Below are 24131 nucleotides of genomic sequence, written 5' to 3'. Positions count from 1 at the left end.
TTACCTTGTGAGTGAAATCGATTCCTTACAGCTCCCAAAGTCGCCGCTCGTTTGTTTTCTATCTAATCATGATTTGAAAGTTTTGAAGTGAAACAGGAGAGGATGTAGAGCGCTGACAAAAAGGCCACCCGCAAAACGGCCAGTTCCTCTATCCGCGTGTGTGTACAAGGAAGTAAAAGTTAACTTGCATTATAGCCCGCAAGTTATAAAAAAGTCCGGAAGCAAGGACGGTATCTATGCAAAGTACGAGAGGGCAGCGAGCTGCAGGATGAGCGCTTCTGATGCTCGGGCTTGTGTTTTCACATAAAAGTCGTAAAAGGTCGTTTATAACACGTTTCTCTGTGTGGTGGAGTCTTCTCACAGTCTCACGCGCTCATGTAAACACGCACACAGCTGTTTGACCTACAAGTGTCAACTAACAGGGGCGTTTCCAGGTTTTTTATTAACGGGTGGCACAACAGGGGGATGCGCAGGGGGGGGGGGGGGGATTAATTATATCAGAATAAATACAAAAACAAAAAAAATGGAAACTGTTTAAAAATTCACAGATTTATGGGAATAATAATGGGAAGAAAATTACTGCCCTGGGATTAGCAGGGCGTAATGGCAGGAAGGCACCTAGCAAGCCTTTGTTTTAAAAAATTAGCATCATATTTCAATTGTCTGGGTACATTTATTGGGGATTGAACTTTAATTCCAGACAAAAAAATGATTTGGTCTACTCTGTACTACGGGGCATGTATGTGTGTGTGTGAGTGGGGGGGGGGGGGGGGGGGGGTAATGGTTGTGGACCATTAACCAATGTTCGCCCTTGATGGCAGAGTGCGGCACCTGGAGCCGGGAACAAGCTTGCCGCCTGGGCACACACAAATTAATTGGGAGACGCAGACTGATGCAACAAAAACCAGTGAGCAGGGTGTACACTATAGTCTATAGAACACAGGAGTATTAGGCTATTATGTACACGTTGGCAAGTTGTCTGAAACAAATGAGCGTGCTGTGTGTGCAACAGTGCGGCAAACATTACTCGTCCTTTTATTTAATGCACAAGTAGTGCTGGTCATTATCTGGTAGGGTGCCATGGCTCTGTAGCTCTGTCTACTGTTATAGGGAACATATTTAGTTTCAAAGGAAGTTACGGGGCTTTCCCTCCTTTGTAGAGGGCTTACATTTCACCAAAACTATCTAATATGCGTATTCACACACATTACTATAATTATGATATTCTTTTTTTTTTTTATTTAAACAGTGTTTTAAAGAAAATACATTAAGAAACTGATTATTTTTGATATATATTATATATATATATTTCAAATATGACAAAATGCTGATTTTACAGCAGCAAAATTATTTAATCTCTGCAGTTTAAACATTAAATAAGCTTTCTGCCTGCATTGAGTGGCTAGTCATACAAGTGGAATCATTAAAAGTGCATTATTTTATATTTATTACTTTTTTTGCAAACACACACACACACACACACACACACACACACACACACATACACAGGAATATCAGCAACCCTTCAACAGCAACATTGTACCTATCAGGTAAAACATAGGTTACCTTTGCTTTGTCCTCACCTGACGACAGTGACAGAGTAGGTGCTGAGAGCGTGTGCCCACCAGCTCACCTCATCTTCACCAGAATCTTCAGCCTCTCCCTACATCAGGCAGCCATCCCACCCTGTCTAAACTCAGCCACAATCATCCCAGTGCTGAAGAAGTCTCCCATCTCTAGCCTGAAGGATTAGCGCCCTGTGGCCCTCACTCCGGTAATCGTGAAATGCTTTGATCCTGAAGTTGGCAGCATGGTGTTCAGAGAACAACCTGGCACTGAACACCAAGAAAACCAAAGAGGTCCTCTGGGGAGGTAACCACATTTACTCAGGGCCTTCTTGATGTGATGATCTTCTTCTGCCTCCCTGGCTGCTGTGTCAGTGGGGATGGTGTTCGCTCTGTGTTGTAGCGTCCTGATGACGCCCAGTTTGTGCTCCAGTGGATGATGAGAGTCAAACCTTAAATACTGATCCGTTTGCGTAGGTTTCCGGTACACATCAGCTTTTAGATGTCCCCCATTACTGATGGGGTCAGTTTGACTCTCATCATCCACTGGAGCATAAACTGGGTTTATCACCCCCGACACAAACAGAGTAACATAGTGTACGCTGTTAAGTGCAGGAGGATTGGCAGGATTTATACATCGGGGAAACCAAACCACCTCTGGCTAAGAGGATGGCACAACACAGAAGAGCCACCTCGTCAGGCCAGGACTCTGCAGTCTATTCACACCTACAGGCCAGTGGACACTCTTTCAATGATGAGGATGTAACATCCTGGACAGGGAGGAACGCTGGTTTGAGGGCGGAGTCAAGGAGGCCATTTACGTGAAAAGGGAAAGACCATCTCTGAATTGAGGAGGGGGCCTAAGGGTACATCTGTCACCAACTTACAATGCTGTGATTGCAGCCATTCCCCAACTCTCTGTGAATGGTACTCATGGCCACTGATCATTGGTTGTTGATCAATGGCCATGAAAATTTGCATAATTATGATGAAGGTGACCTCCCAGCCCATTGTTCCTTCAGTGGGCTGGTTTCAGTCATTATGCAAATGTTCTGTTTATAAGATTGAAACCTGCAGTCAGCTCAGACTGAAGAAGTCACCTGATGATGATGAAATGTTTCTCCCACTGAAAATGTTAAGTCCAGATGACCAGAATCAACTTTTGGAGAAATACTGTTCATAGTATCCCACATAGAGAAATTGGTATGGCCCTGATCTGGCCCACACAATGTGCTTACACATGGCCCACATACTGCAAAGAATGACGGCCCTTTGGTGGCCCAGATCAGGTTTGCCAGAGGTGGCCCACACGTGGGCCAGCACAAGGCCAGTTGCAGACACACTGGTGGCCCTGTGCTGGCCCAGAACAGTTTCAGCTCTGGCCCCAGATGTCAGCCTAATGTGTAGCTTAATCAAGCCATGTAATAACAACATGTGCCGTATTTAGCACAGAATGTCTCAACAAAGGTAATGCAGCAAATATATTTTGAATTGAATGATTTATATAATTCAGAATTAACATTATATCAATATATCAAATAATACTGCTGCTGAAATATAATAGTGCAAAAGTAACATGAGAAAACTCTGCTCAGACTGTGAATCTTATATAGTGATTTCCTACTCTCCTAGAGCACTCAAGGCACATGCCACAGTCACTTTCTCTAAACTGAGTGCTTCCTAACTACATTCACACTCCAATGGATGCACCAGAGAGCAACTGGGGTTAGTATCTTGCAGGCATGCAGACTGGAGCAGCCAGGGGTCAAACCACTAACCTTCCAATCAGTAGGTGACCTGCTCTACCTCCTGAGCTACCACCCAGTGGTAAACATGAGTAAACCGTCACTAGGTTTTGGATAAAGTGTACACTCACAAACTTGTCAAACCTGCATTTGAAACGTTGGCTACCACAGCAGTATAGTATTGCAACATGGCATTTGGGTCTACTAACTAAAATAGGAACATAAATAGTGGATCATTGCCAGACCTCGCCCACATCTGGTTGACATACACCCTGCCATGACACCAGTCAGTCAGAAGTGCCAGCTTGATGCCGGACCCGAACCAGACCTGTTTTCTATGAGCCTGGGCCCCATAAACCAAACCACAATCAGGCCAGATGCAGCATACCATCACATAAACAGTGCCATCTACACCAGGCCTGGCCCACATCTGGATGACACACCACTTACCATGCCAGAAGTCAGCCAGCAGTGCCGGCTTGACACCAGATCCGGGCCAGACCACTATGTGGGATATATGCTGCAGAACTGTGCACCTCCTCGTTCTTTTCCCACATGTTTGCACTGAGTAGGAGATGCTCTGTATCCCATTGTACATGTGTACAGTGTATTATATATACATATTAGATTCTTGATGAATTTGGGTTGTTGTTGTTCAGCCTGTTTCTATGTTTCTAACTTTGAGCAAACATCTCAGACTCACCAACATAGCACAGCTAAGTTTTTCCATCAATGTGAGTAATGTTAACTCTGAGTCATGTCTGTAGCCAAGAAAGTGAATGCAGGGTATTAAAAAAGAAAAAAGGGAGTGGGGGAAGAAGGAAGCTGCTCGCAAGAAAGGTGAGCAGAGCACAACTAACTGGTCATGATTCTAGCAGACATGCCGTTTATATTGTTCACACGTTTGGAGTACAAAACTACAGTTTCCTAAATACAGTTACTATTTCTGGCCCCTTTTGTAACTCAAACATGGCATACAAAGAAAATTACATGTAATTAAAATAAAAGCAGAATCTAGCCACAACAGTCTGATTGTGAAATGCAAAGCAGGCCCAGACATTTTTTTTATCGTCATGAAACATCGTTTTTTGACTGTTTCTGCAGCTACAGACCACAAATCTTACTCTTTATTAGGGGTGCAACGATACTCGTATCGATATTGAACCGTTCGATACAGTGCTTTCGGTTCGGTACGCATATGTATCAAACAATACAACATTTTTAATTTATTTTATCAACTTCATCCTTCTGACGATGCTGTCTGTGTTGAGAGCTCAGTGAATCTGCGCTCGACAGTGCAGCCTAGGCGGAGTAGTCGAACGCAGATTCACTGAGCGCAGGGCAAGCTAGCGAGACAGAAGCTAAGCTGTCATTGCAACATGGCAAATTGAACCTCCCCCACCCTCATTCAGATCTGGCGTTTGGAACTATTTTGGTTTTCATGTGATGTATGACCCTGAAGGTAAGCGCGTCATGGACTAAAGTAAAACAGTATGTTGGATGCGCCACGCAATGCTCAATTACATTGGTGGGAACTAGTGTGTTAGCGCAGTTAGCTCGTTAACGTGTTGACGCCGTCCAGCCCCACGCACGGGGCGATCCGCGGTAGCTCGTTAACGGAGATTTGCCGTGTTGTGGCGTTAACGTCATTTCAGATTAACGCTGACAGCACTAGTGGGAACACAACGAATATGACTGCACATTTACTCCGACATCATCCTCGTGCAAAGACAAGTGGAAGCAGACAAAAACAACAAGCACGCATGCTACACAGTTGCTGCAGACTTGTCAGCTGGACACCCATAATGCAAATCTCCCATTTCAAAACATCCCAGGTTGTCTGCTGGACTGATCTGAGTTCAGTGAACCCAATGTTGCGTTTGAGGTAGCTGAGCGCTGTGACACGGTATGTCATCCTGCTGGAAGCAGTCGTCAGAAGACACGGTCGTAGTAAAGAGATGGACATGATCGACAATTCTCAGGTAGGCAGTGGTGTTTGATGCTCAGTTGGTGCTAATATTTTGCTGAAAATGTGCAAACTGTAGTCTCGGTTTCTCAGTTTGGTCTTCTGCTGCTGTGTCTTGTGCATTCAGAGATGCTCTTCTGCACATCTTGGTTGTAATGAATCTTTATTGGTGTTATTTTTGCCTTCCAGTCAGCTCAAAGCGTTCTCCTCATACATCTGACATCAAGAAGGTGTTTACACCTGCTCACTGGATGCTTTTATCTTCTTCAGGTGATTCTCTGTGAACGGATGATCTGATATCGTCGTGTTGGTGTTGTTCCCAGATAATCATGAAAATGTTGTTCCAGGTTCAACATTGCAAGTGACCAATCACATTATTGTGACGTTATTCTTTTGCGCACCAACCCATTCGTGCATTTATGAAATTCCAATGTTGCAAGGACAATATCAATTCTGCTTAGCGTTTATTAAAGGGTCAGGGTCAGGGTTAGGGTCCGTTGATCGGCGGACAAAGGCGGTTTCTTGCAGCTTAAGTACAGTTTTTGGTTTTATGCCAGTTTTTCCCGAAGTCGCAAAAGTATGACATCACAACATTCTGATTGGTCACTTGCAATGTTGATCCTGGAACAACCTTTAGTATGATGATCTGGGAACAACACCAACACGAGGATATCAGATCGTGCCTCTGTGAACCTCCTCTATAAAAGATGGATGTGAGGAAAAATCTGGCACCAACACTCATGTCACATTTTGGTCACCTTGACCAAAACCTGAGTTCCTGCGATGTGATTGGTTGATTATTATTCGTCTTAAAAAGCAGTTGAACAGGTGTATCTGACGAAGTGGCTGCTCACCGGATGTGAATGAAAAATTATTATAAACCCGGGATGTCGTAGGCATTTGTCTATTAGTCATAGGTCCAAACTCCAAAGAAAGATCATGAGTATTTTCACTCGCTGAAACGTCCTGGAAGCATTTGTTCATCAAATGTTTTATAAATATCTTTTTAAAAAAGGGCAGCACAGCCTCATTTCCTTTACTCTGCATTTATAGTCGGCCTATTTTCAGAGAGGAAATTTCCCGCTGCTTCTTCTGAGCAAAGAATGATTATTTACATCTGAATTTCCTTTTAAGTGAATAAAACACTAAATGTAATATGTCCTTTGATAGCAAATTAAGTTTGAGGTTTACTAGGTGACATCAGAACTATAGAAAAGTCAGCATGTGTGCGGATCAGGATGAAGAGAATAAAAACGCTGCTCTGCCAGACAAAGAAGAAAAAGCTACAAAGATGAATATTTTAGAAAATATGACGACACAGTCAAATAGTTTACGAAGCCTTCAGGCACATTTTAATGCCACAAGTTGGAGAAAATATTCAGAAGAGTGCAAAATATGAAACGATCCCAGATTACGTTCATTTCTGGGAATATAATATTAAAATCATTTCCTTACACAAATACAATAAACATAAATGTTTATGAGCCCAGAGCCGTCATGCTGCTGTTTGAAGTGCTGTCAGATTATCTGATAGATTTGCATGTGTAACTTGTCTCAGTAATTTGCATGATAGCGAGAGAGGAGCGGGCGAGACGGGAGGAGGTGAACACAGAGCTGGTTCAGCCACTGATCAGCTGTTTGTGTTAGCAGTTATTCGTCTGTGCGTCGTGCCGGCAAAAGTGAGAAATGGGTCAAAGTAGCTACAATAAAGTGTACAAACAGAAAATAACCAATAAATACACCAGATTTCAGAGCTCATGTTGCTAACACTCGCTATGCTAACTCACACAGTCTAATTTGTTCCAGCTGAGTGAACAAAATCTGCACCGTGCACTTTTTTAACAGCTGACTGAACTCTGTGGTCACTTTAAATAAAGAAATAACATTAAGCTGCTTTTCTGTGTCTTCACATCCATCAACCGTATTAATGCAACATTACCGATTTCCTGTTTGTGCAGCTGAACACATGAACACATTATATTAACGCAGCATATCGACTGGTGTGTAGCAGAAGTGGATTTCCTAAAGCTGCTCGTGGATCAAGTGGCTCTACAGCGACGAAAAGACAGGGTGTGTTTGTCCTGAGCTGAAAATAAAAGTTTGAGGGCTGTTTCCCATAAACTGTTCAGTAAAGTGAGATTTACAGAGTGCTGGGACAGAGGAAGGCTATCAGCTGCACCTCTGTACAACACGTCTGTTAGCTCTTCAGTTACTGATCCCTAAAGGTTATATTGGGGGATGTTTTTAGGGGAAGCATTTGCATACATTTACATGTACGGCTGAGCTGTGACACACTAGACTGTGGTTACAATTGTGGGGTGTGGCAGAAATAAGAGAGGCCTAAAAGAGGCCTGTGTCTACAACTGAGCCAGATGCTGGTAAGACCCAGCCATTTTTTGGGAACGACAATTCAGTTAAGCGGGTGTGAATTAACTGGCTCGCTTAACAAACAGCTGAGCTCAGTCAGTGGCTCATTTGTCTTGTGGGCCTGATATAGAGATCCCAATAGTCTCTCAGTTTACACCACCTCAGCTCAATGAGCTGGCGTCGACGTGAAGAAAAGGTTCCCTGGACTCTGCAATCCTGATCTTTATCAGCGTAACCACTGTGTTGGTCAAGTTACTTGAAAAAAGTAATCAGTAACTAATTATTGATTACTTCCCCAAAAAAGTAATCCCGTTACTTTACTGATTACTTATTTTCAAAAGTAATTAACTACTTAGTTACTTTTTAAAAACACGATTTACAACCTGAATAGGTGATAAAGCGATAGATCTTTCAGCCCAATTCTACTTTTTCTACATAATCATCATACAAAATGTAATCAAATGGAAAAGTCTCTTTTTAAAACTTGTTTTATTAGTTTTAATCTTTTAACTTCAAGCAAGAATTAAATTATATGCACCATTCTCTGATTTGAAGAAATTTGTTTAACATTTAAACCTATTTTCTGCACATTCCAGCACATAAAATAAAATATTTTGTGTGTTTACATTCAGTCTTTCAAATAGATGCAAGTAAAACACAGCAGAAAATAAATAAAGTCAAAGACTAGCGGTCCTGTTGCTCTATTTTCACCTGTAAAGCAGGAGTGGGGTAGGCGGAGGGTTACCCTGGTGCATGTGTGCAGCGGTCAGTGGAAGGATACGGCAGTTTCTCTGTGAGTTTCCCATTACGTCGTAGCTACTCGGTGCTTGTTTGGAAGTTTAGGGTTTTTTTCGCTGTAAAAAGAAGTTTTCTTCCCACGCACAACGGACACTAAAGTTTTTGTCACTTTTTATGGAATCAAACTCAAAGTAAGGTCAGTACTTCCACGCTTTAAACGCTGCACGCTCATACTCTCTCTGCACTCGATATATGATCCATTGTTGATCTGCACACAGCTGTTGTCACGAACGTCGCACTCGCTTACGTCACTGTCATGAGACATTCTCGCAAAAAATCACGGTTTTATTTACGTAGTAACGCAGCGTTCCTACGAGAAAGTAACGGTAATCTAATTACCGTTTTGCAATAGTAATCCCTTATTTTACTAGTTACTTGAAAAAAAAGTAATCAGATTATCTCTGGTAACCACAGAACGAGTCAGTGCCAGAGCTGCTCAGGCAAAGGTCTGCATCACTGCCTAAATATGGATGATGGATGATACGTCACCACTTCCTTGCACTGTGCCAAAGTGAAGCCAGCGTGTCTTGTAAAGGGCGACTTCAGGTGATATCGGCTCAAACCTGCAATCATTTTGGTTGCAGCTGACTCACAAGCATCAGACTGCAGGACACATGTCACTTGTAGTTTTGCTCCATCTTTAGACAACCTGAACATTTACAAAGCTCGCCTTATTCTGCAGCACATGGATGAAGTCTGTGAGCAGAACTAACAAGCTCCGCCCACAGGACTGATAAAAGAAGCCAGAATGGAAACGCCGAAAACTCTGCTGATCCTCTCGTGGCCCCTCGAAGATGGCTCCAATGGCGAGTCTGAACTTTGAAGCCTCAAAGCCTTTGTCTGCTGCCAACTGTGGGTGGAAAGATAAGCTATCAGCTAATTCTTGGATAGCAAGCTGCACCCATAAACCTACTTGGGGTGTGGTCGCAATAACTGACTATCCCGACAGTCCTGGAACTAACATTTATAGATGTCTGCCAAGTGGCAACCTCAGAAGAAGCATCTTAGTCACATGGTAGAGTACGCCGTACTTTATTATTCCTTGTGAGCTTATTGGGAACCATAACTGTGCTTTATTTATTAGGGGCTCAAACTAGTGACTGAGACAATAAATACACATCAGAAGTGTTTATTAAGGACACAGAAGCATTTAAAGTAGCGAGCAGCGCCCATCTTCACACACTGCTTCACCTTTCACACCGGAGCAGAGCAGCTGCTGCAAAAACAGCAAAACAGCCTTTTAAATGAATAACAGCCAGTTAGTGCAACAAGTAAAGTGCTGCAGCTTCTCTGGACCAGCTCACTCTGCTGTTCATATGAGTGAGAAGGAAAATAACACCAAAAAATCAAAGTAAAACATAAAAAAGGCTTGAAATATTTCACTTAATAAGTAATATAATACAGATTATATTACAGATTAAATAGAGATTTATTGATCCTCTCGCTGATCAACCACAGACCTGCTCATCAGTCTAAAACACTGAAGCATAAAATCACACGTGACTTAAGAGATGAAATTCACAGTATCACATCTTTGTGCAGCATTCCAGTCTTTGTTTATTTCACTTTAACCTGTTCATTACTCATCTTATCTGCCCAGAATCCAAGTCAGGATTTGGACTTTGTGCTAACTGGTAAGGAATAGTAAATCCAGGAATGTGTCCAGTTTGTAAAACAGGTAATCAAAGTTTCTGTTTCTTGTCTTCGTGAACTTTACCGGAAGGAAAAAGGAAGGAAAAAGAAGCTGTGATAGCCGATGTTGTAAATTCCCTGAATTATTCCTCCAAGCGACGTCTCTTCAGTCTGATTCTTCACTTTGTGTTTTTTAATAGTGATGAAATGAATTCACACCAGTGCAGCTCAAATGTGAACACGTCCATCGTGCTCTCGCTGATGTAAAGAAACCTGCACACTGGTGACAAACCACACTCTGCAGACCACCTTTAAGCTCCCTTTAGATCCACTTATGAATTAGTAACTGGGCAGACTGGGGGGGTGGGGCATGAATGGAAGCGATATATAGCTGGGTGTGTTTACAGTCACTCCTGGTCGTCCTCTGGTTCTCTGAGGCCCTGACTGTGCATGGTCTTCCCTGTGATCTCCATCAGGGCCTGGGCCTCTGGATCCACATCCAGGATGCTCTTCTTAACTCCGCCCTCCTCACCCTGTAAAGCAAAATAATAGGCACAGAAAATAAAAACACAGTTTTTAAAGGAAAAGGTTCATGCAGAAGAACTGCAGCTCTCGTGGTGCAGTGCATGCTCTGTGCACGCACAGATCAGCATTAGAGTGCAACAAAATCAGTGTGAGTTTGCCATTAGACAAATTCTGCTGTGTGAAATGTTGTATTTTCATATATTATAATTGCAATATACAACTGCACAAAAAGTTAGTACTCTGTGCATATTAATTAGTACTAGGACACTGGGCAATAAACTGGTTTCTAAAGGCACCACTGTAAATGGTAATGGTAAATGGCCTGTATTTGTATAGTGCTTTTACTAGTCCCGCCTAGGGACCCCAATACACTATACACAATCATCCACCCATTCACACACAGGTGGAGGCAGCTACATTGTAGCCACAGCTGTCCTGGGGCAGACTGACAGAAGCGAGGCTGCCATATCTCACCATCGGCCCTTCTGGCCAACACCAGTAGGCGGTAGGTGAAGTGTCTTGCCCAAGGACACAACGACCGAGACTCTCCGAGCCGGGGCTTGAACCGGCAACCTTCCGATTACAAGGCGAACTCCCAACTCTTGAGCCACGATCGCTTCAGCCACTGTCTGCTAAACCTGCAGAGTTACTGATCCCTAAAGGTTATTTAGGGGGATGTTTTATTGGGAAGTCTTTGCATACATTTACATGTAAGGCTGAGCTGTGTTGTGACACAGAGACTGTTGGTTACAGTGGTGGGCGTGGCAGAAATAAGAATAAGAGAGACCTGAAAGAGGCGTTTATGACAAGGCCACCTGACTAATAGCTGGTTGGGTATCACCTTGTTGCTGCACAATATTATTTTATTTCTGTCAAACTGTGCTATCTTTGGTATCACTTGTAGATTCAACAGAAGTAATGGGAACAAATGATGTGTTTTATGACAGGCTGCTAGTGACAAAGTGCCTAAAAATGTAATTTAAGCATTTAATTTGAAAATGATTGAAAATGATCAGGTACAGAGAGTGGACAGAAAAAGTCGCCAATGTCCAAAGAAAACATTTGAAAGAGCTTCAAAAAACCTGGAGAACGATTACTCGGGAATCCTTTAAATTTAAAAGGAATTGCTCCTTGGAAATAAAATATGAAGAAATGAGGGGTGGCTCAAGACTTTTGCACAATATTGTATGCAGGGATACTAAAGAGGAGATTCTGTCTGTTAGTCAGGAACTTTGAAGGAATAATGCATGTTTCCTCTTTGTCCTCTCTGGAGCATCCGAGTGTGTGTGGGAGTTTGTCCAACTGATCCACACATTCCATCTGTGGGGGCGCTTCTGAAGTTTGGACCATCTGGCTGGTTGCTATGAGCGATTCGGTCTCTGTGAAACCACACTGAGAGTTTGGTCTTAGTTCCCAGTGGGTGCTGCACTTTTCCCGAGCTGCCCTTTGCCACCGATTCTGTTCGGAATTTTTATGGAGAGAATTTCTAAGCGTACAGAAGTGGAGGGGTTTCCCTGGAATCTCGGAGCAGAGCCTCTACTCCTGGTTCAGGCATCTAACTAGGATGGACTACGATGCCTATGGGGCGAACCCCCCAGGGTGTGGATCACATATCTCAGCTGGTTTGAGAGTGCTTTGGTTTTTACCCAGATGAAGCCGAGGAGGTGACTGGGGAGAGGGAGGTCAGGATTTCTCTGCGTAGGCTGCTTACATACGCACATGGCGGTGACAGAGAATGAGAAGAGCAAAAGTGGATCGTTGAATGAAACCAGAACTGGTTTGTAAAAATGCTGCAGCTTCACTGGTGTGGAACTGGTTTAGCTTTCGTCCGTCAGATACACAACAAAGCACTATTTTTGGTAGCGCATGCTAGCGGGCCGTCGTTATTACCGTGTTGTTTGGAAAATACGGCGCACTTAAAATCAATCCTTTGATTTTTCTGAAAGTCGACAGAGCCCCTTATAATCCCGTGTGCCTTATGTATGAACTCTGGTTGTGTTTACTGACCTCGAAACGATTTTATGTACACGGCGCTCGAAAATCTGTCAAATGTTTCAGTACGACTTTGCTAAACTACGAAGCCGCACCGCTTGATGGATTGTCGGAGCATTACGGCTATCGTAGGCGGAGCCTCGCGGAGTGATACGTACTGTGCTTCAACATAATATTACCGTATTGTGTGTGTATAACCTCTTTAAGTTTTGTGGATATTATACATGGTTATGCTGAGGATATGTCGGCCAGTTTCCACTGGAAATGCCTTTTGGTTAAACTGTCAGCAAGAAATTTGCACTGTTACATTTTTATATAACTTTAATGCAGATAAAAAACAGCTGCTTGTTTAAGTGAAAATACATTGATGTTTATTTTTGCACTAATAAAGTTGTGGAGTTGTAAAGTATTTTGTCTAGTGTCGATTATATCGTCAGTTATGTCGTTATCGAAAATTTTCAAATGTATATCGTGATAAATATTTTTGTTCATGTCGCCCTGCTCGACTATCCGAGCAGTTTTCTTTTGATTAGACATAAAAGCTGCAAACACTAAAAATGGGCTCTAAAGAGAAACTTTAGTTAAGGCCCAAATCACACAGAATGCAAACATGTATTTCTTTGGTTTGACGGAGATGTTTGTTTGGCTGTTTGTGTTCAGACAGCCACACATTGTTGACTCCAGGTACACCGACTAACACCCAGTGCAAACCTTCTGACTCTAGGTCAGCACGGGTCTTTATTTTGCCGAGTTTATAGAAGAATTTGAACAAGTACTCTGACCTCCTCGGGCTCGGGGGGTTTTCCCACAGCCCACACTTCCACGGAGTCCAGGGTGAACTCTTCGTCTCCAGAGAGCTGAGGGCTGCCATACGTGGTGCACTTGGGTCGTGCCCGGCTATGACCGCGGCCAAAGTCGCTATCCAGCCACAGGCCGAAATAGCCGTGCTGACCGCCCATCCCCTGATGAACACCAGACAACACAACTTTATGTCAGTTAACACAAGCAGGTCACACAAAACAAATCATTTCATTTTTCAGGGGCAAATAAATAAATATCGCCTCTTTAGCCGCTGTGTTCTGTAAACCAACCGAGCACTTTTCTATGCTGAAATCTAACCAGCAGGTGAAACCGACACAAAAGTCCAAACGTGGACAGGAGCCGCTGCGTCCACGCTGAGGAACCTATGAAATGTTCAAATGATTTCTAAATGCTCAGAAGATGTGCTTAGTTTGTCAGGCTGAACATAGCTGCTGTACAGAGCCACCTGCTCACTGCACCGCTGACATGATGATGAGATATTCCTGCACTTCTGTGGGACTTCCTGTTGAAACGCTTCTGATTCTGGACAAAATTGAAACTTTTACTCTTTTTAATTCTGCTGTCCAATTATTCGAGTCATCATTGGCACATTTCTGTTGACTATCATCTGTAGACCCTCAAATGTCAAAGACAGCGCAGCTCTACGTTACACCTGAAGCCCAGATACGACACCGTCACTGCACTGTGACAACAACAGGTGCACACTGATATCACCGAGTGTAGCTGTTGGATCAGTGAGCCAACACTGCTACCATCAGGTCAGAGATAACCAACATGCTCAGCTCACACCTCAGGAGAGTTTTTAGATAAAAGGGTAAAAAACAAAGCTTTTTAAAAACTGCTATGTTCCCTAAATCACATAAAGCTTCTCTAAAGATATTAAGGCTCTGGTAAAAGTAAGAGGTTATGTCTGTGATGACTCCATTAATAAGTTCTCTCCAGCTGAACGAGTGTGGTCTCACCAGTCCGTTGGGCATGGTCTGCTGGTTCTGATTGAGGTACATGAAGTGTTGGTTGTATCCTGTTGCTGTATAAACTCTCAGTTTGGGGCTCACAGTGAACAGGAAGCATCTGGAGTCACCTGCACACACACACAAATATACAAATTATGAAGATGTGAGAGGAAAGTCAAGTGACAGCCCACAGTATTCAAAGCAGTGCTGTTACTTCCTCAGTGTTTCACTTCATCTGTGTTTTCAGATGAGTCTCTACCTGCTGCCTGACATATTTGTATCTATTAGCGCCGACACACTTTCTTTCTTGTGGTTAATCTTTTACTGAGCTGTAAATCTCATCCGATTACGTACTGCTGTGGAGCGCCTTAGAGAAAAACCAAATGATGCTTCAGTGATTTGACATTTACAGATGTCTCAAGACGCACAGAAAAAAAACTTCTGCAAAGGATGAATAGGAAAGAGGTTTGGGTTTAAAACGCAGCCACGGCTCAGAAGCATAAACAGTAACATAGCGATTTATTAAGAGCTCTTTGTCCAGCTCTGAGGTCTTTACACTGGCTGCCTGTCCGTCAGAGGAGAGACTTTAAAGTTCTGATGCTGGTCTATAAAGCTCTGAATGGTTTAGGACCAAAATACATCAGTGACCTCCTGACCCAGTATGAACCTTCCAGATCCCTCAGGTCATCTGGATCCGGTTTTTTATCAGTTCCCAGAGTCAGAACCAGACACGGAGAAGCTGCATTCAGCTTTTATGCTCCTTATATCTGGAACAAACTCCCAGAAAGCCTCAGATCAGCGGTCCTTTCTTGTAGGACCACAATCAGAATGATTTCTTTCACTTGGCTAAATGTTAGAATAAAATATTAAAATATTCACTTTGTGGCCTTTTTTACATTTTAGAGGAAACAGGAAAGCTTGGAGAAAAAAATGACATTAATGAAGTAACATCGTGGCAAATCATATATGCATCTGTCCTTTTATATGATTCTGATTACAGAAACTCCCATCAAGGAAGACAATACTACTTAAAGAAGGATCATTTCGAGCTGTGAATCATGCAAAGCTACCCAAAAACAGCGCAAGAATAAAAATGAGCACAACAGGTGGACTTCAGCTCTTTTGCAGCATTAGTCTGTGGTGTGTAAGTCAGACATACTGTACTTACCCTGAAACTGAGGTTTGACCTCCCAGGTGTGGGAGGCGAAGCCCCCAAAGACCTGCCCCTTGGTGTCTCTGATAAGCAGCAGGGTGGGCCCCTGCTTCATCAGGCCGGCCACCATCCTGGTAAAGCTCTCCCCGTGCAGCCGAGTGGAAAACACAAGCCTCCAGGGGGCGCTGTAGCCATCTGGCAGCTGGTGAGATATGTGTGACATCTGATGAATGATTTGCTGTTATAATAAAAATCACACTACAACAGAGGAGGTGGATCGGGAGTCTGAAAGGTGACGGAGAACCTGTTCCCCTCTTGTTACTCAGATCACTGAATGTCTTGTTTCGCCACCTTGCATGACTCAGTGCTTTTAGTTCTTGTTATCCCACTAACACTCCCCCTATTCTTCGCAGCCTTCACCACACTCTGCATGTGCGCTGCTGGAAAGACGAGTAAATGCTGTGCCAAACCCACTGACCAACCCCACTCAAAGACAGCAACTACTGCCCGCTCCACTCTGTTTGTAGTAGAGTATATAAATACAAAAGCATGGTTGCTTGGCACAGTCATTTAAATGAATGCACTCCCAGCCTCTCCCTAACCTAAAATTAACTCTACCTAGAAGTTAAAACCAAGTCTTAGCCCTCAAACAGGCCGTTTAGAAGGCGTGCGAACATGAGAGTTGATCTTCTTTTACAACATTTAATAACTTTGATTGTCTGAAGCTCAAACAAGTTCTCAGAGACACAGCCGGACAGGTTCACACACTTGCGTTTGTCTTTGGTTTCCTGTGACAAACTACTTCAGTCGCTCACTCGTGAGCAGGCGAGCAGTTCTTGAGAAAGCTGCAAGCCACAATCTCTCCATTCTGCACGGCCACACACACTCACACATTCAGCGAGTACATCTTTTATTGTAAACATTTGGACAGTGATGCACCTTTTGTCATGTTGCCTCTGCACACAGGCCTCTTTCACCTGCATCGATCTCTGTTTGAACCTCCCCATATGGAAAAGAAACTTCATAATCATATAAGGCTTCTATGATTTACTCATGAAAGTGTTCATATATCATTTTAGTAAGTATCCAAAACATACAAGTTTCATTTATATAATTTTTCAAGGGATCTTATATCTGTTTTCACTCTTGTATGCTTTTCATACAAGTTTCATACAAGACAAATACAAACTTTCTAAGATTTATATACATCTTTTCCATATGGGTCGTAAGTGTTAAAGCTACATGTTTACCTGCATGTGCACAACACAAGACATCTGAGCAACTTCTGATAGACTGGTGGTGATAAATGTGTTGCAATAGTTAGTCGATTCATTGATTCTGATTACAGATTCTGGTTAATTACAAGGAACACTATGTAGGTGGCTACTTTCTGTTTTAATGGTTTAAAGAAGGCTTTTCCTTGTTTGAAGCTTTCATAAATATACCAGAGACTCATATTAGAGTTGCAATAATTCCTTCTCCAATCAACAGAAAACAGCTTGTAAAAGACTTAAATAAGAGAATAAAAAGGAGGAAGCCAAATGTCAGAGCTATTTGCTTGTCTTGGTCTCTAAACTTACTACTTGAACGTTTTTCCTGTTTTGCTAACATGAAGAACAACATTACAGCAAAATATGGAAGATGCCAGTATGTCTGCAAACACTCGCTCCTGGTCGGTGGCTCCGTCTCAAGCCCTGCGTGACTTGACCTTACAGCGTCTTAGATTCAAACAGGCAAGTTAACGTTACATGATTAGCGGTCATGTGACTGCAAATCCTTAATGGAAATCTATGGTAAAAACAGCGATCCGATTTGATCTCTAAAAGCTGTCATGACACACTAACAATAACATTTTGTAACTTTTTTTTATCAGTCTCGTCTAAGAGAAGAATGATAAAGAAATCGACCCAAATGGCAGATGGCCCCGCCCCTCCCTGAGCCTGGTTCTGCTGGAGGTTTCTTCCTGTTAAAAGGGAGTTTTTCCTTCCCACTGTCGCCAAAGTGCTGCTCATAGGGGGTCATATGATTGTTGGGTTTTCTCTGTATTATTGTAGCGTCTACTTTACAATATAAAGCTTGAGGTGACTGTTGTTGTGATTTGGTGCTGTGTAAATAAAATTGAACTGAATTAAGACGATTGGCCATTAATGAGTGTGCAGTTTCACAGTTCGCTCAAACCTTTGCTCTGTTTTTTTGGTTGCAGACCTGTGTTATTCAAGTCAGCAAAGTTTCAAGAGTTAATTATCCAACTGACAAAAGCAACTTGAGAAAGATTAAAGTTTGGAGAAACATCTTTGGATAGTTGGAGCCTTGTGAACGTTAATTTCACTTGGCTACATTTGATATGAGTTTGCTGATTTAGGATGACAAAAATCCTAAAATGAGAGAATAATGTCTTGGTTTTGCTCTTACTTGGCACCAGAGATGGGCAGTAATGCGTTACTGTAATGTGTAGTATCAGTGTAATTTGATCTTTTTCAAGTAACGAGTAAAGTAAGGGATTACTATTGCAAAAACGGTAATTAGATTACCGTTACTTTCCCGTAGGAACGCTGCGTTACTGCGTTACTAAAACCGTGATTTTTTGCGAGAACGTCTCATGACAGTGACGTAAGCGAGTGCGACGTTCGTGACAACAGCTGTGTGCAGATCAACAATGGATCATATATCGAGTGCAGAGAGAGTATGAGCGTGCAGCGTTTAAAGCGTGGAAGTACTGACCTTACTTTGAGTTTGATTCCATAAAAAGTGACAAAAACATTAGTGTCCGTTGTGCGTGGGAAGAAAACTTCTTTTTACAGAGAAAAAAACCCTAAACTTCCAAACAAGCACCGAGTAGCTACGACGTAATGGGAAACTCACAGAGAAACTCGCGGATTCTTCCACTGACCGCTGCACACCTGCACCAGGGTAACCCTCCGCCTACCCCACTCCTGCTTTACAGGTGAAAATAGAGCAACAGGACCGCTAGTCTTTGACTTTATTTATTTTCTGCTGTGTTTTACTTGCATCTATTTGAAAGACTGAGTGTAAACACACAAAAATATTTTATTTTATGTGCTGGAATGTGCAGAAAATAGGTTTAAATGTTAAACTAATTTCTTCAAGTCAGAGAATGTTGCAGATAATTAAATTTTTGCTTGATGCATAAAGTTAAAAGATTAAAACTAATAAAACAAGTTTTAAAAAGAGACTTTTCCATTTGATTACATTTTGTATGATGATTATGTAGAAAAAGTAGAATTGGGCTGAAAGATCTATCACTTTATCACCTATTCAGGTTGTAAATCGTGTTTTTAAAAAGTAACTAAGTAACTAATTTCTTTCTAAAACAAGTAATCAGTAAAGTAACAGGATTACTTTTGGGGGAAGTAATCAGTAATTAGTTACTGATTACTTTTTTCAAGTAACTTGGCCAACACTGCTTGGCACCCACCTGTACAGACCACACCAGGTGCAGCCAGTAAAAAGATCTACTTACTGAACATACATATGTTAGACTGCGAGTGTAGCTACAGCATTACACTTCGTTGTACATGTACTGTGTACATTTGCTGTGTACATACATGTACAATAAAAGGCTATTCTATTCTATTCTATTCAAATAAAGGAAAGATTTGTTGTCTTCACACCGAGAAACAGCTTATTAATGTCACACAGGTATGAGACATCTGAAGCAGCACCAGATAACTGATGTCAAGGTCTCGTGTTGGAACTAGAGTCGTCTGGATCGCTGCGTTTCTAAAAACTAGAGCACCTGAATACAGTTTATATGTTTGCACTGCAGTAACACAACTAAGTTCTCATTAACGAGGCAAAAACAGAAGTGTAACACCAAAATGTTTCAGAGTGTCATGTTTTTTTGACTCCATAAAAAAGCAAAGATATGCTGGTATATACTGACCTGTGGAGCCAGAAACATGAGGGTGGGGATGTCCAGTAGACACTTCAGTTCATTCCAAGGCGTCTCCCTGCAGGGGGGCAGCAGCGTCGGGGCTGGCCGGCTGCTCAAAGACACACTCAGTCCCTCAGCTACCAGCAGCTCCAGGTACTGTGATACCTGCTGTACCCTGAAGATCCAGTCTTCCAGACAGGAAACATCACAAGCCCCCTCATCTAATGAGAAAAGGGGAAGTAGCAGATTTAAAGTAGATTAAGTCAGAGAAGTAGAAGTCAGAGTTTCTAAAATATTCAAGAACTTCCAAATCAGCTCTACCTGATGGTTTGAGCTCAGAGCACATCTGCTCTGCCAGGAGTTTTACACCCAGGGAGATGTCCCCCATCCTCTCTGGCTTCCAGCCCTGCAGGCGTCCTCTGTGGACCAAAATCTGAACCACAGCAGAGACCAGGTCCTGGAGGAACTTTAGTGAAAGAGCAGGAGTGCTGTAAGAAGCACAGACAACAAATGCTGCAGAAACCAACACTACACTCTACTCACCTCCACCACCTGCTCACATGTGACAACCGCTGCCGCCCCTGCCGCATGCTGGGACATGGCCATGACGAGGGGGGCACGTTCTTCTGCAGTTCCCCGCAGAGTGTCTGCAAGGAAGACGATCAACTGCTCTCGGCTGACTCCAGAGGGGCCGGCGTATCCGGCCTTCCCCGAGGCTGCTGGAGCTGCCAGTCCAGGGTCGATGCTGGACATGCACCGGTAGACCCTCCTCACCATCGAGCCCGGTGCCACGCTGCCCACTGATGACTGGGAGAAACAAAATGTTTAAAGAAACCCGGTGACAGAAAGCATCATAGTCACAAAAACAAATCCTGCCTGATAGGAAAAGCTTAAAGATGTACAAATGGAAAAGTGGACTGCTTAAAACATGTGAAACCTGATGTAATGAAGTCGTGATGCTACATAGAAACTATTATTCAGGCTTTTACCTGTTCCATCTGCTGACACTTTTAAGTCTTATTTTGAAAATATTTAGTACTGCTTCCACAGTCACACCTGCAGCATCTCCAGCGTTATGGTCTTCCCCGCGGCGCCCCCGGCACCACCCTGGAGCTTGTCAAAAAAACCCTCAACCACGGGTCGCTCCTCGGGACGGAAACGGGCCAGCCGCTTCTGCACCACCACACTCTCAGCGTTACCCATGATGCTCTGCAGTCACACAGAATGGAAATCATCATTGTGTGTACGTTCTGTGAATCCAATTCAAAGAAAAGCAAAGCAATATTACAATTGAACCAACCTAAAGATAAATCGATATCAATGAAAAGAGGAGCAGCGGCTATTATTTTAACCACTGGGCGAGAGGCCGTACACCCTGACAGGTCGCCAGGCAGTCACAGGGCTAAAAGTCAAAGAAGCTAAAACGGGTGATGAGTTTATGGGCTCGGTTAAAGAAGCTGAAATGAAAAGAATTCGATGATAAATTTTTAAAACCTCCTGTAAGCTGAGCAAATTAATCAAGTTTAGAAATTAAGAACAACACATACTGTACCAAAGACAAAAATGTAGCTAGGCCTAAATAGTGAAGCCAATGTGCACCTGCAAAGGCGGCAGGGGCGACTCCCATGGTTGCAAAAAGACTTCTGGTTGCATAGAAGTCTAAGGGAAAATCATACTCTGCTCCCTTATGAAGCCACCTGATTAAACACTTTCTGAAGAATTTATAGGCTCAGTCTTCAGAGGCATCATAGAAGGGGGCAGACTATCCAGGGAGGTGGGAGGGGCAAGTTCCTAGTTCTTTCTAACCAGGATGACCTCTGAACGGTGAACATCGAGACATGTGACAGGCATGTCTGGACCCGGTTTGCAGGGCTTTGGGATACAATGAGCAGCAGCATTTAGATGCTTTATGATGAACTTAATTGTCTGATTAATAAAACATTATGTTCAGCTGCTTCACTACAGCAGCGTCTCCTGAGATCTCTCCCGGTTAGGCAGATGTGTAAGCGCCACTGTGGGCTCACTAACTGGCTCAGTGAATACGTTGCACTCCCAGTGCTGATTAAGCTTTATCATTTAGTGGTGACTCTATAGTGGCCTGTATATTATGCCCCTCCCATTAATATGAATGGAAAGGACACAACAGCAGAAACGCTAGTTTTTATAATGTAGTCGAGCACACATGGACGGATGGACCTACATGTGTTTTCTTTCTGTCTTAATCAGCTGCTGATGCCTGGAAACACGTTTAAAATTTTTGTCTTTCTGAAGGCGTTTCTAGATTCCCGAAAAACTCATCCAACCATCCGAGAATAAAAAACAGCAGCTTCACTGCGTAACCTGCGACAGTTTTAACTACTTTCTGTGGACGCGGCCATCTTTGTTTGGACTCAGGAATCGCAGGTGCACCCGGGAAGGAGGACAAAATTACTCTTTATCATTACATTGACAGGATATTTTTTCCACCCGATGATTAGAGGAGTCCTTGGCTATTCTAAAGATACACACAGAGGTGATTTAAGAGCGTTTAAAACTAAGCTAGCCAGGCTACTTTCCATCAGTGGTTAGCTGACACCTGGATGAATGCTGGGGTTAAAGTAACAGAGCCCAGCACTGCTTCATGAGTATCCTTCACCGAAAACATCGTGTTTGATTAGCGAAGACGGATTTTATGCACCGCGGTCTCCGACAATAACAGTAAATGTGTCCGTGAGGCGCAAACCTTTGAATGAAACAGCTGCTAAAAGCTTTCCATCCTGTGACAGCAACACTTCCGGGTCTTGCAGGAGCAACAGCCAATGAAAGAACGAAATGTCCACGCGCTTCAGGGAGGGGGCGGAAACAATGCGCGCGAGCAGCCTGGGCGCGTTCAAAGCGTCTAACAGGTACAATACTGAAATACCGGAATACCAGTTGTATTCATACAATATTTCTGAACATGATTATCAGATAGATAATACTATATACTCAAAAATAAATGGTATACTATAAATACTATTCGTACATCATTTTTTAATATTTACATAAAGTGACATGGGTATGATAATATTGAAACATTTATTTTTAGCAGGCATTTGTCATATGTGCATATGAAATGATAAAGTGTAAAATATGTAGCGTTATGAAAAACCATGTGTGGAGTTTTTAAAAAATATCCAATAAAGGCCATATTGATCCTTGAAAAAACGTAATAATTTCATAGGCAGGAGATTACTGTGAATGTGACTATCAAATGAAAGGAAAGACTTTGTAATACCACATAAATCGGCTTGCATCATATCTCATTTCTTTCAGCACACTCCTACATGAATGTAGGAGTGTGCTGAAAGAAATGATCCTGGGGCCCGTCACATCAGAGGGCTACTGTTTTTAGAATATACATGAAGTACCACAGCTCGATGACAAGACACAAAACAACTATTAAAATCGATAATCAATCCCATAAAGACAAAAAAGAACCACAGTAAGAAGAAAAACAACTACAAAGAGACTCTAAAAATAAACCTAAAATAAAATAAATATATAAATATATTATATTATATTATAATATATATATATATATATATATATATATAAATAATATATTATATTATATTATATTATATTATATTATATTTTATTATATTATATAAATATAATATATTATATATTTATATATATATATATATAAAATAAAATAAATAAAACTAAACTCTCAAAATACCCACAAAGAAAATGATACAAAGGTCTCAAGGATATATTTTTTTTAAAAAAGAAAACTCATTCTGCAGTTTCTGTAGTTTCCCTCTTCCTGAAAAACTGAAACAAATAGTAATTTATAATCCTATTTTCTTACTTTTGTCTCAAACCTGAATGTGTGACTCATACACAGTACAGCCCTCATAAAGAGCTTGTATTGTTTTCATGCTGCCGTCCCCTCTTTCGCCACTAGAGGGGCCACGAGAGTAACTAAAGAGAAACGGGAAGGTCCTCTGCAGAAACAGCAGGCAGTTGGAAAAATGCCTTTTAAGGGCATAAGATTTGCTGTGTGAGTGCTCGGAGTTGGATGTGTTGCATTGTAATGAGGGCTTTTGAATATGAAGGTGACGCATTGCCATCTGCTTGCGTCACATAAACAGGATATGGTGGCAAAGCAGAGAGTGCAGTATAAGAAGAACCTGAGAGTTAGAAGACCAACCCCGGAGTGCATCCACTGCAATAAAGCCACAGATAACTGGGTCATAAACCTGAATGACTCAGTGAAGTTTTGGTAGCACGAATACTAAATGGAGTTATCATCACTCTGGTGGACCTCCACCTGCCTCCATATGAATTTGAACCTCACTGCCTCCAGGCTTTTGCTTAGTCCTAGAACCACACCTTCCAGATTTTTAGTCTTTCTGCAAGTTTGCTCTCATGTCTGCTTGATTCTGCATTGCTCTACTTCATAGTAAAGACCTACCCACACACATTCACAGTGTGAACTTAACGGCACCTGCCATAAAGTGTTTAAAGTTGCAAAAACACATTTGGGAAAACTCAGCAGCGAGTCTTTCTCCAGAAACTGTGTCTGGGTTTCTCAAGAACAGAAAAAAAAAATCCAAAAACTTTGGTGTGAGCAGTTTCAAGTAGGAAGTATTTGCTTTCTAGTCTCTACATCGACCAATCAAAGGAAGCATGTAACAAGCTCACATTACAGCTCAGCCGAGGGAGACGCCTGCTTGTGTAATGTCTGTGAG

The 24131-nt window shown here is 42.4% G+C and overlaps 2 protein-coding genes across 8 annotated transcripts in view; both read right to left on the bottom strand.

The window, feature by feature from the left end:
* plcg2 (phospholipase C, gamma 2) overlaps window positions 1–372 on the bottom strand; it is a 68217-nt gene extending 67845 nt beyond the window's left edge. Inside the window, exon 1 of the mRNA XM_085168625.1 lies at window positions 5–372. The gene's annotated coding sequence lies outside the window, so the exon portion shown is untranslated. The remainder of the gene's footprint in view (window positions 1–4) is intronic.
* An 8459-nt stretch (window positions 373–8831) lies between these two features.
* meak7 (MTOR associated protein, eak-7 homolog) lies at window positions 8832–22237 on the bottom strand. 7 transcript variants are annotated; one of them, XM_085168196.1, is made up of 10 exons: window positions 20966–22218; window positions 20714–20870; window positions 20470–20622; window positions 19957–20220; window positions 19735–19879; window positions 19423–19634; window positions 15534–15720; window positions 14375–14493; window positions 13373–13552; window positions 8832–10606 (listed from the first exon to the last, which is right to left on the bottom strand). In XM_085168196.1, the coding sequence occupies exons 3-10, from the start codon at window positions 20614–20616 to the stop codon at window positions 10481–10483; spliced, it is 1380 nt and encodes a 459-aa protein (XP_085024322.1). In that variant the 5' UTR covers window positions 20617–20622; window positions 20714–20870; window positions 20966–22218; the 3' UTR covers window positions 8832–10480. The 7 variants fall into 7 exon arrangements, with proteins under 7 accessions (XP_085024322.1, XP_085024323.1, XP_085024324.1 ...); XM_085168197.1 differs by having other exon boundaries at window positions 21013–22218; XM_085168198.1 differs by having other exon boundaries at window positions 22136–22177.
* Between the last annotated feature and the right edge of the window lie 1894 nt (window positions 22238–24131).

This window comes from Neolamprologus multifasciatus, chromosome 7 (assembly GCF_963576455.1).
Source record: "Neolamprologus multifasciatus chromosome 7, fNeoMul1.2, whole genome shotgun sequence".
NCBI lineage: Eukaryota > Metazoa > Chordata > Actinopteri > Cichliformes > Cichlidae > Neolamprologus > Neolamprologus multifasciatus.
Note: the sequence above shows the minus strand (reverse complement) of the source record. Positions and strands in the feature narration are given on the sequence as shown.

What these genes read in the sequence shown, in the direction of transcription:
- meak7 (XM_085168195.1), bottom strand. Translation starts at nt 20,616, where the DNA reads ATGGGTAACGCTGAGAGTGTGGTGGTGCAGAAGCGGCTGGCCCGTTTC. An exon ending in CATGTGAGCAGGTGGTGGAG is followed by an intron (nt 19,880 to 19,956) that starts GTGAGTAGAGTG and finishes CTTTCACTAAAG; the next exon opens with TTCCTCCAGGACCTGGTCTC. An exon ending in TCATGTTTCTGGCTCCACAG is followed by an intron (nt 15,721 to 19,422) that starts GTCAGTATATAC and finishes ATATCTCACCAG; the next exon opens with CTGCCAGATGGCTACAGCGC.